Raw genomic sequence first — 12,578 nt, 5'->3', positions numbered from 1 at the left:
TTAGCTTAATGACAAGTCAAATTTCACTTCTAATTCTTATTAAGAACCCTATTCCAAAATTTCACTTTTCTACTTCCTTTCTTTAATTCTTCATACACTCCTCATCTTATGGTTTTAAGATAATCTAAGCTTTCCTTAAGCTTAGTTATCAACTAAGGATCAATAAGAAACCTTAAATTCATCAAGAATTTGATCACAAGAAAACTCACCTTTAGCTTGGCTTCACGGCAGAGAAGGAGAAGAAAGAAGAAAGAAATATCCAGAACCTTGTTTCTCTCATAATCTTACCACGTGGATTTAAATATCCTTAAAAAAACATTTAATTTATTTCCTTGCCAAAAGACCCATTTGCCCCTTTAGTTCCCCATGCTTTGCTAATTGATCCTACACCAAATATTTCAATCAATTCCTTCAACTTTCAATTTATCTACTTTGATCAATAACTTTTAAAATTTCACAATTTAATCACTGACCCGGTATAGAGGATGTTACAAATCTCCCTCCCTTAAGAAAATTCGTCCTCGAATTTTTATTGTACGAATAGATGGGGATATTGAAGTCGTATATCTTCTTCACGTTCCCACGTGGCTTCTTCTACCTTGTGATTTCTCCAAAGAACCTTGACCAACGGAACTGTCTTACTTCTTAACTGTTTGACTTCATAAGTCAATATTCTCATTGGTTCTTCTCCATATGTCAGATCTGATTGGACTTCTACTTGTTCTGGTGCAATGATATGCGAGGGATTGGACCTATATCTTCGTAACATGGACACATGGAAGATGTTATGGATCTTCTCCATTTCCGGTGGCAAGGATAATTGATATGCCACGGGTCCTATCCTCTTAACAACTTCATATGGCCCAATGAATCTAGGACTTAACTTTCCTTTCCAACCAAAACGTAATACTTTCTTCCAGGGAGACACTTTAAGGAAAACTTTATCTCCAACCTCGAACTCAATCTCTTTTCTTTTAAGATCAGAATAGGACTTTTGCCGATCATAGGCCACTTTGAGGTTATGCTGAATTTCTCAAACTTTCTTTTCTACATCTTGAATTAAATCCGGACCAAGAACACTTCTATCTTTGAGTTCATGCCAATTTAATGGAGTACGACATTTTCTCCCATATAACGCCTCATAAGGTGCCATTTTAATACTGGATTGATAACTATTGTTGTAAGCGAACTCCGCCAGTGGTAAATATTTCTCCCACGACCCTTTAAACTCAATAACACATGCTCGCAACATATCTTCCAATATTTGAATAGTTCTCTCTGATTTCCCATCCGTCTGAGGGTGAAAGGCCGTACTAAAGTTAAGGCGAGTTCCCAACGCTTCATGCAAAGCTTTCCAGAATCTAGAAGTGAATCGAGGGTCTCGATCAGAGACTATGGAAATAGGCACTCCGTGCAATCTAATAATTTCTCTAATATACAGCTCAGCGTACTTTTCTATAGAGAAATATGTTCTAACCGGAAATAAATGTGCTGACTTAGTCAATCGATCAACAACTACCCAGATTGATTCTCTTTTGTTCGGAGTCAAAGGTAATCCCGAAACAAAATCCATCGTAACATTTTCCCATTTCCATTGAGGAACGTAAAGCGGTTGCAATAATCCTGACGGAACTTGATGCTCTGCTTTGACTTGCTGACATGTTAAGCACTTGGACACAAAATCAGTAATGATTCGTTTCATCCCTGGCCACCAAAATTGATCCTTCAAATCCATATACATCTTGGTTCCACCTGGGTGCATCGTCAATGTACTGCAATGAGCCTCTGCCAATAAATCTTTCTTCAACTCTTCATCGTCTGGTATCACAATTCTTTCTTTATAATACAATTTCCCATCAAACTTCACCTCAAAATCCTTAATCTCTTTATTCTTTACTTGCTCTATTCTTTTCAAACATATTTCATATTGGCTTTGCAATTCTCCTATTCGATCCAACCATGCTGGTTTAAGTTTTAACTCTGCACATAGACCACCGTCTCCAGTTAAAGATAATCTTGCATCCATAGCTCGCAAGGCTGCAAACATTTTTCTACTCAAAGCATCTGCTACCACGTTAGCCATTCCGGGATGATAGTCAATTATCACATCATAATCCTTTAAGAACTCTACCCATCTACGTTACCTCAAATTCAGTTCTTTTTGAGTTATCAGATACTTCAGGCTCTTATGATCCGTATATAAGTAACAATGCTCCCCATATAGATAATGATGCCAAATCTTGAGAGTGAATACTACAGCAGCCATTTCTAAATCATGGATGGGGTAATTCTTTTCATGTGGTTTCAACTGTCTCGATGCATACGCTACCACTTTCCCTTCTTGCATTAACACACACCCTAATCCATTATAGGACGCGTCACTGAACACTATGAACTTCTTTCCAGTTTCAGGTTGAACTAATACAAGAGCTTCTGTTAGAATTTCCTTTAAAACTTCAAAACTTCCTTGACATTCAGGAGTCCAACTAAATGGTACGTTCTTTCTCATTAGCTTTGTTAGAGGCAGCACAATCATCGAAAAATTCTTAACGAATCTTCGATAGTAACCGGCAAGTCCAAGAAAACTCCGAACTTCAGACACATTCTTAGGAACTTTCCAATCCATTATAGCTTTAATCTTTTGAGGGTCCACCCTAATCCCGTCTGTGGAGATCACATGCCCCAAGAAAATTACTTCATTTAACCAAAATTCACATTTGGACAATTTGGCATACAACTTCTTATCTCTTAAAATTTGCAGGACGATCTTCAGATGTGTGCTATGCTCTTCATGAGATTTCGAGTACACCAGTATGTCATCAATAAAGACAACAATAAACTGGTCCAAGAAGGGATGAAAAATTCTGTTCATGAGATCCATGAAAGCAGCAGGTGCATTCGTTACTCCAAATGGCATTACAATGAATTCATAATGACCATATCTCGTTCTAAAAGCTGTCTTCGGAATGTCTTTCTCTTGAATCTTCAATTGGTGATAGCCGGAACGTAAGTCAATCTTCGAGAATACCGAAGCTCCTTTTAACTGATCAAACAAATCATCGATGCGTGGAAGAGGATACTTATTCTTGATTGTCACTTTATTGAGTTATCGATAGTCAATGCAGAGATGCATTGATCCATCCTTTTTTTAACAAATAACACCGGAGCTCCCTAAGGTGACACACTGGGTCGAATAAATCCTCTTTTTAACAACTCGTGCAATTGATTCTTTAACTCTTGCAATTCTTTCGGAGCCATCCGATAAGGTGTCATTGCAATTGGAGCGGTTCCTGGCATTACTTCAATTTAAAATTTGACCTCTCTATCTGGAGGTAATCCTGGCAACTCAGCCGGGAAAACATCAGGGAATTCTCGAACTATTAAAATCTCATTCAATCCTTTCTCTGTAGCTCGTAAATCTATCACATTTGCAAGAAATCCTTGACATCCTTGTAGCAACAGCTTCTTAGCTGACATTACTGATATTACATTTACTAAAGGGTTAAACCTTTCACTACTCACACTTATATCTGCTCCTCTTGGACTTTTCAGGGTTACCTTTTTCGATCTGCAATCAACATCTCCATAATAACGAAACAACCAATCCATTCCCAGAATCACTTCAAACTCGTCAAAGGGTAATTCCATCAGATTAGCAGTGAATTCAATTCCCTGAATCTTTATGGGACACCCCTTACAGACTTTGTTCACCCGAGCACTATGGCCTAAAGGATTTGTTACTATAATCTCATTACTCATAGCTTCTAAGGGAATCCTTAAATCCTTTACTAACTTACTTGTTATATAAGAATAATTAGAACCCGGATCAATCAGTACCAATACTAATTTATCGTACAGCTGAAAAGTAACTACTATAATATCCGGATCATCACGGTCTTCACTTGTCTTTAGATTGTACACCCGTGCAGTTGACCGAACTTCAGGTTGAGTAGAGGATTCATACTGGTTCCTTTCTCTGCCTCTTCCTTGTCCTCTTTGTGAGGTAGAACCAATTCTTTCAGGTGGTGTAGGCTCACCAACCCTTAATGGAAAATCCCAGATAAAATGTCCAACATTTCCGCATCGAAAACAAGTTCCAGCAGCCATCCGATAAGCCCCAGAATGATTTTTCCCACAGTTCTGACACTGTCTCACTTGACTCGGAGTAGATCTCCCAACACCAGATCCCACTGACTGCATCTGTCTAGGTCTTGTCTGACTTGCTCCCCTAGCAGACGATGCAACTGATTCTGATCTAGCTTGAGATCGAAATCCGGAGTCTCTTACTCTTTTTGAGGGTGCGGAGCTAGAAGTGCCCGTTCTTTTTTATGTATGAAATCTAAAATCCCCGAATCTCTCATTCTGAGCTCTTTTAAGAGCCTTGGCACGATTGATCACCTCTTGGAATGAGGACAAATTCAATACTATCAGCATCGCTTTCAATCTAGGGCGTAAACCCTCCACAAACCATTCACAAGCCTCTTTTTCAGTAGGCACAAGCTCGGATGCAAACCTACTCAATTTGTTGAACTCACATTCATACTCATATACAGAGCGGTTCATCTGTTTCAAATTCAAAAACTCCTACTTCATCTGCCGAATGAACTGTTATCCTATGTACTTGTTCTTAAATTCATCTAAGAACAAAGACCAAGTCAACTGGTCACTGGGCATCCTTATGGTGACGTTCGTCCACCATATCCTCGCCTGACCCCTCAACAACGAGACAGCTCCAACTAACTTATCCACTTCAGAACAGTGGAGACCATCCAACATGATTTTTAAATCATTTAACCAAAGATCTGCCGCAACCGGACCTTCTTCGGTTTCTCCCTTAAATTCGGGAACTCCTAAACCTCTCAACTCTTTTGCTACATTCATCCTTTGAGTTGGTGGAGCAGGAGGTTAAAGACGCGTTAGAATAGCGTCTAGCATTCTGAAGAACATATCTTGATCTTGCACAGGCACTCCTTGAGATGCCTGTTCTTCACCTTGCCTGGTCAGGGCAGGTGAATTACTACTTTCAACATGCCTATCTTCTCCCGCTTCACTTCGGGAGCTATTATTTTCGGACATCTAATAAGAATAAACACATTGTTCTATTAGCAAAACAACATACTCATACTATACCAGATCAGAAGTTCTCCCTATTTGTTGGCATGTATTCCATTTAAAGACTCTATAGACTCTGGTTTATGCCTAGAATCGACTAAACCATAGCTCTGATACCATTAAATGTAACACCCCCAACCCGTATCCCAACCCGGATACGAGTCAGAGATATTACATTGTCTTTTAAAACACAACTAATTACAAATAATAGTAAAATACTTGAACTTATAATACGAAAAATAGAATAATATACATATGGTAATATAAGTTTACCAAAATATTCAGAGCATACACAACTTAACTCTTTAATTACATGCCAACATCCATTTTCATAACAAAATAACCTATTGATTAAGTTGCTTCTGATCTGATAGTTGCAGGAGTAATGTTGTCCAACCGCTTAACCTCGATCGTCTACTTTATCTGATCCTACGTGTGAAACACTCACAAGCTAAGTCATCGACTTAGTGAGACAATATAATAATAATGATAACAAAGAAATGCACTGGAGATGCTATAATTAAATGGAATGATATGAAAACCAAATACTTAACCATGCAATTTATATCATCATGTTCTTTACCTTTCATCATAATAACTTGACATTCATGAATTTATATTAATAAGATTGTTTGCCCATGATACCATACTGAGAACCTAAGGTATGTGAGTACTGTGAGGTTATGCACTATACTGTCACCACAACTCGTATAAATGCACCGAAGTGCCACGTAGAATTACACCGTAGTGCCGCATAGAAATGCACCGAAGTGCCATATAAAGTTGTCCCTAAGGACCACATATCATTCCTTAAGAATTATATACATATGCCAAAGATCAAGTATGTGTCTCAACAGACCTCACACCTGTTCCAAAGAATACATATATATCCCGAAGGACCACATATCATTCCTTAAGAATCATATACATATGCCAAAGATCAAGTATATGTCTCAACATACCTCACACCTGTTCCAAAGAATACATATATATCCCGAAGGACTATATATCATTCCTTAAGAATCATATACATATGCCAAAGATCAAGTATGTGTCTCAACAGACCTCACACATATTCCAAAGAATACATATATGTCCCGAAGGACCACATAGACCCTCTACCCTTGGCATGCCAACTATACCTATAGTTCTCATCTACATAACATGGGATTTCACCATTCACATAATTTATATCGCATAGGTATATTATTTTCATATATTTATCACATAACTCATATAACTTTTCTTGTATATTCAGGTCACATAATGCATATGGTATGAGTTCAGGTCACATAATGCACTCACCTAGATTTCTTTGTCTTTTCCTCGATTGATCCTACTGGTTGATGGTTCCAGAACTCGTTTAGGCTCGGTATCTACATAGTAATTCATTGATATTTATCAGTATACTAGTTAGTATATTCTAAGCTATCATTCTTAGGCTAAAAGAAAAGTCATTTTCATCTTTTAATGGAGGTATGCATCGATGCATTACACCATGCATCGATGCATAAATCTTATTCGATGTTTGTATTTAATGGGGTACATCGATGCACTCCTTATGCATCGATGCATCGATGGCATTCGATGTTTTTTTTTTTTTTAAATTAATGCATCGATGCACTTCATGTGCATCGATGCACCTTAAACAATTTCTGGGATTTATCATTGATGCATCGGTGCATAATGAATGTGCATCGATGCACATTACTCAGAATTGTCATTTTAGCACGAAAATCTCTTCTTAGTCTACTTAACACTTTATATTACCCCTCTTTTTATATCCTTAACTTACATACTCTTACTTAAACTACTTATTATTCATTTCATACTTTCAAAACTTAGAAATCCGATTCTCCATGTAGAGTTTAAGAATCTAACCCAAATTCCAATATGTTCTAATTTGAATTCTAACACTTCATACCTCTTAGTTAGCTTAATAACAAGTCAAATTTCACTTCTAATTCTTATTAAGAACCCTATTCCAAAATTTCACTTTTCTACTTCCTTTCTTTAATTCTTCACACTCCTCATCTTATGGTTTTAAGATAATCTAAGCTTTCCTTAAGCTTAGTTATCAACTAAGGATCAATAAGAAACCTTAAATTCATCAAGAATTTGATCACAAGAAAACTCACCTTTAGCTTGGCTTCACGGCAGAGAAGGAGAAGGAAGAAGAAAGAAATATCCAGAACCTTGTTTCTCTCATAAGCTTAGCACGTGGATTTAAATATCCTTAAAAAAACATTTAATTTATTTCCTTGCCAAAAGACCCATTTGCCCCTTTAGTTCCCCATGCTTTGCTAATGATCCTACACCAAATATTTCAATCAATTCCTTCAACTTTCAATTTATCTACTTTGATCAATAACTTTTAAAATTTCACAATTTAATCACTGACCCGGTATAGAGGATGTTACACTTCCACATCGTCAACCAGTCTCTATGCTTCACTAACCAATTTACCTCTTTATAGTCTCGTCTATCGATGTTATGCATATTGTCGAGGTTCCTTGGTGCTTCTAGAATAAATTGTGTAAACACAAACTGATGAAGCACACGATCAGTTGAATGTCACTCAACAATAGCATAACAAATAAGGGGCACAACTGCCACCCATACATCCAATATCTCACTAAGGTTAGGTGAGATGCAAACCCTTAATTCGTCGTCCAAATATGGAAACCATTTGAACTAAAACAAAATTATTTATTTCTTATCAAAATTAAAATGAGTTTCAAATTATATAAATACAATTAAATAAAAAATTAAAATTAAAAAACATACCTCTGCACCAGCTTTTTGGTCAATAAGTAATCTAATATCTTGTTATTATTGTGGGATATCACGATGATTTTTTCTATTACTTGACCACCTATTTAATATATATATATATATATATATATATATATATATATATATATATATATATATGTCATTCTATAATAATAAAAAATATTATTTAAAAATAAATTTACTATTGATACCTTGAAAGTAACAGGAAGACATATGACTCATTCGTGATTTGACACAAAAAATTCAGGTGGTACCGTGCCCACGATTGAAGAATCATTAGATAACCGTCAATAGTAGTCTTCTTATAATTCGTAACTCGACACATTTCTCTAAACAAAAATGCTCAATGTCTCAGCTACTTCAAAATCGATCAGGTGCCTCAACCACATACAATGGACTTGGTTTCGAGATTTGTCAGGCATCAATATACCTCAAATGAGTTGTAGTATATATGCCCGGGCAAATGCTTTTTCCTCGTCCTCCGAACAATTTTCGCACAACTCTTTAAATTCATTTTTCAACCACTCTAAAGTTATTCGGCCACCGTTTAAACTAAGCGGACAACTTCCAATATACACCCTGCATAAACCCCCTAATCATCATCTGTCACACCACAAATGGTAGTTCTATCGATCAAGAGCCCCAGTAGCATTGAAATATCCTCTAGCGTAATGATACACTCCCCACATGGTAGATGGAACATGTGTGTCTCCGGCCTCAATCTCTCAATTAGTACAAAAATCTAGGCGGGTTCAAGTTTACAACATCCTTCAATGTTTGCTAAGTAACTGAATTCAACCATAGACAAATATGACCAGATATGCCTCGGTGTTTCCATCTTTTTGTTGTGAATAAAAACTTTTAATATATGATCATTTTCCTAACAAATAAATTTTAACCATTAAAATTTGAACTTCAATTTCAAAATTATTTAAATAAATTTTAATAATTTTAATAATATATAATTGATTTCATAATATTCATAAATTTAAAAAGAAAATAGTTTTGTATTCTTACTATATCGGTAAAATGATTCAAAATATGATCATCATATAATCACAACAATGTGTCTTATATTTTTTTAACTGCAATTAATAAATATTAACTAAATAAGTTTACAATTAAATAATCAAATAAAAAATAAATACTAAAATAAAATAATAATAAAATAATTAATTACTTAAATAATAAAAATATTAATGAATAAAATAATAAATTATAAAAATAGTTATACCTTACTAGATTGAAAATAGATAGGAATGAGAAATATTTAGGAGTGATTTATGTGAGTTGGGGGAGGGAGTTTATATATCTAGTCAGTCGGGGAAATAAGCAGAAAATTAGGGCGAGAGGGGGAAGGCACGTCCCATGGGATGCGCTTTCTAGGGTTGTCAGAAAACCCCAGTAAGACACGCCTCTAGGGATGTACCTTTCAGGGGTATCAGTGATTTTATTAGGTGTCAACGATTTTCAGTTAAGACGTTTCCTACCATTCGAGTCTTTCAATTAAGACGTTTCCTACCAATCGGGTCTTACTCCTAAAGCGTGTTTCACTGAATGAGCCTCCTTCTCTCAGGTGTTAGATCATATAATATTTACGAAATGGTGATTGATAAATAATATTTTATTTATACGATGATTTTTTATTAAATTGACACAAAAGTGATCCTTTTTTAAGTCTTAAAAAATGACTTGGATAAAGAAGAAAAGATTGTCATTAATTGTGTTAGTGGGTTGAAAATTGAAAAGGTATGGTGAGAGGTCAAAGCCGTGTTAGATAGGGCATATTTAAATTCTTTCGGTTTAATTGTCAACCCTGTATTTAATTTAATTGCGTGCAGCGTCCCAGCCCCTTCGCTTCTCTTTTCACCAAGTCGTCTAACCTTTTCCAATCTCTCTGCTTTCTTTCTTTTCCAAATTTACTAAAATTATAGTACTTGTTTCCCGAGCTGTAAACGATTTATCCCAAAAACTTTGAAATAGTGCATGATTCGATTAAAAAATATATGAGTTTAAAATTTTTAAACTCTACTCGAATTCAAAATCATAAGCTGAAACTCGTAAAAGTTCGAAAAGGAAAAAAATTTAACTCCACTCGATTAAAACCTCAAACCTAAACTCGAACATGAATCTTAAATAAATAAAAACCTTATATTACATTTTTTATAAAATAAACACATAAGTGTTAATATTATTAATAATTTATTTTTAAAAAATCTTAATATATTATATTTTCGAGTCGCTCACGAACTTTTCGAGTCGATTATCAAGTAGTTCTTTTCGACTCATTAAGAGCTCGAGTCGAGTCGATTACATTCAGTATTTATCGAACTTTGACCGAATTAATCTCGAATAATTCAAAATATATCTCTTCTTATTTACAATATTACTTGCTTCACTCAAGGCTAGGACACCATTATTCATCTATGCTCATAAATACTAATCAATTTTGTATTTTAATATTAAATAAAGTTCAATTTTATCCTCAATTCTTGTATTAAAACATAAAAAATCAAATTAATAATTTAGTGATTAAATAAATAATGTATTATAATATTAATAATCATTCAAAATTAGAATTTCTAAAAGATTTAGAATTCAAAGGAATGAGTTGAAAAACTAGAAAAGGGAGAAAGTAGTAGAAAAACGATTACTAATGACTTTTTTTTATTGTCCTCTGTTATAAAATTTTGATTAATCTAAATTGACCCTGATTAATCTAGATTAACTCAAATAATATACTTAATTTTAATAGATAAATCCATTTACGAATATTTTTTACAATCATAAAAACTCGAATATAAAATTTTACTTAAATAATATCAAATTTCCTAGTTAACCAAGACATTAATAACAATTACTAATAAATTTGACATTTTGGACGCGTCTATTCAGTATTATTACAGCAGCAAGAGTGTATTCCCTCTCCTAAGGACACATTGCCCCATAAAAGCAGTGTCCCGTGAAGCTTTTCAAACCCTTTAAAAGAAAGAAGCAAGCCCCCCGTAACACCACCACCGCCTCTTCAATGGCTTCCTCTTCAAAAACCACCACCTTCGTCCAGGCCGACCCTTCAACCTTCCGCACCATCGTCCAGCTCCTAACCGGCGCCGAGAAGCCCATTTCTAGCCTCCACGAACGTCGACGAGCCCTCGACAAGCTCCAAATCAACCGCAACACCAACGGAAAGAACGATTCCCCGTGTGCCGGACAAAGAGGGTCGTCGGTTTCATCACCCATTTCGACGCTGGATTTCGTTCCACTCCTCAGCCCACCACCGTCGAACGCCAAGCGAACGAGGTCCACAGTTGTAGAAGAAGAGGAGGGGGAAAAGAGAGGGCTTTATTTGCATAATCAAAGCGGTCCATTGAATACGCGGCGGCGAGGAGCAGAACCTGAGTTGTTGCATTTGTTTCCTCTACATTCTCCCAGTGAAAACATCCACTGATAATGATTTGTTTTCTTTTGTGTTTTTATCAGAGATTTGTTCGTCTCCATTGATTAGTTTTTCTTTGATGGGATTAGAGTTTGTGATCTTGATTTTGTCATGCACCATAGCAGTATAAGTTCATTCTAATTTGCGTTGAGAATTTTAGAAATCCATGCCTTTTTGGCGATGATACGTGTCGTAATCGGTTTTCGTTCGGATACGAATTTTTAATCGGTTTTCGTCCGGATACGAATTTTTTACTTGACGGGAAAATAATGTAAATAAATTAATGATTTTGATTTTTTTTCTAAAAGAAATATTTTGGTCGTCATTAGCCTTTTGAGTTAGATATGTCGAATACTTAAAAAATCATCTTTTAAAAAAGTTTTTAAAAAACATCGATTAAAAGATAAACTGATCTGCATTTTAACTAAAAATTCATTCTTTTTAATAATAAAAAGAGATTCGTGGTCGGTTATGTTTAGGGAAATATTAACACCCCTACAACGCCCAAAATTGGTACTTTTTAATTATAAATTGTCTCTTATTATTAGAAATTAAAATTTAAAATATATTTAATTTAAATTTATTAATTTATATAAATAAGATATTTATTTATTTAAAAATATCAGAAAAGAGCTTCTAGGTGTTTTAAGACAGCTCTTTCCTTTGATATTAAAAAATAAATAAATATTAAAACATTTATCTAAAAAAATAGATTAATATATACAATTTATAAAAGTAAAATATTTATTTATTTAAAAATATCAGAAAACAGACATCTAGTTGCTTTAAGACTGCCATTTTCTTTGATATTAAAAACTAAATAAACATTATTATAAAATTTTTATAAAATTAATCAAATAATATATTAATATGATTAAAATAATAATTATTATTAATTTAAATATATAACAATAAAATAAAATTGCAATGTAATAAATAAAATTAAAATTATATGATCAAAATATAAAGTATTGAAAATAAAAGATCAAATTCGAAATATTAAGAAATCTATATCCTAATATTTTAATTTAACCTTAATTATTTATTCAGAGCTAAAATAAAATTTATAAAACTATGAGGGACTAAATGCGATATTTATCCTAAATATATTATTTAATATAAAGGACTAAAATAAATAAAATTAAAATTAAAGAACCAAATTATAAAGATCTAAAATTGGGTTCAGTGACTAAAATATAAGGTTATAAAATTATAATGGCTGCGGAAAGGGTTT

General features: G+C 34.2%; 1 protein-coding gene across 1 annotated transcript; it reads left to right on the top strand.

The window, feature by feature from the left end:
- The first annotated feature begins 10,932 nt into the window (after positions 1 to 10,932).
- Positions 10,933 to 11,356, top strand: LOC120195924 (VQ motif-containing protein 11-like). Its single transcript, XM_039197855.1, has one exon. The coding sequence runs from the start codon at positions 10,937 to 10,939 to the stop codon at positions 11,354 to 11,356; it is 420 nt and encodes a 139-aa protein (XP_039053786.1). The 5' UTR covers positions 10,933 to 10,936.
- The last annotated feature ends 1,222 nt before the right edge of the window (positions 11,357 to 12,578 follow it).

The sequence above is a fragment of the Hibiscus syriacus genome, unplaced genomic scaffold (genome assembly GCF_006381635.1).
Source record: "Hibiscus syriacus cultivar Baekdansim isolate YM2019G1 unplaced genomic scaffold, ASM638163v2 tig00117021_pilon, whole genome shotgun sequence".
Classification (NCBI taxonomy): Eukaryota; Viridiplantae; Streptophyta; class Magnoliopsida; order Malvales; family Malvaceae; genus Hibiscus; species Hibiscus syriacus.
Note: the sequence above shows the minus strand (reverse complement) of the source record. Positions and strands in the feature narration are given on the sequence as shown.

Excerpts from the sequence above, each read along its gene's own strand:
- LOC120195924 (XM_039197855.1), top strand. The coding sequence starts at position 10,937 with ATGGCTTCCTCTTCAAAAACCACCACCTTCGTCCAGGCCGACCCTTCA.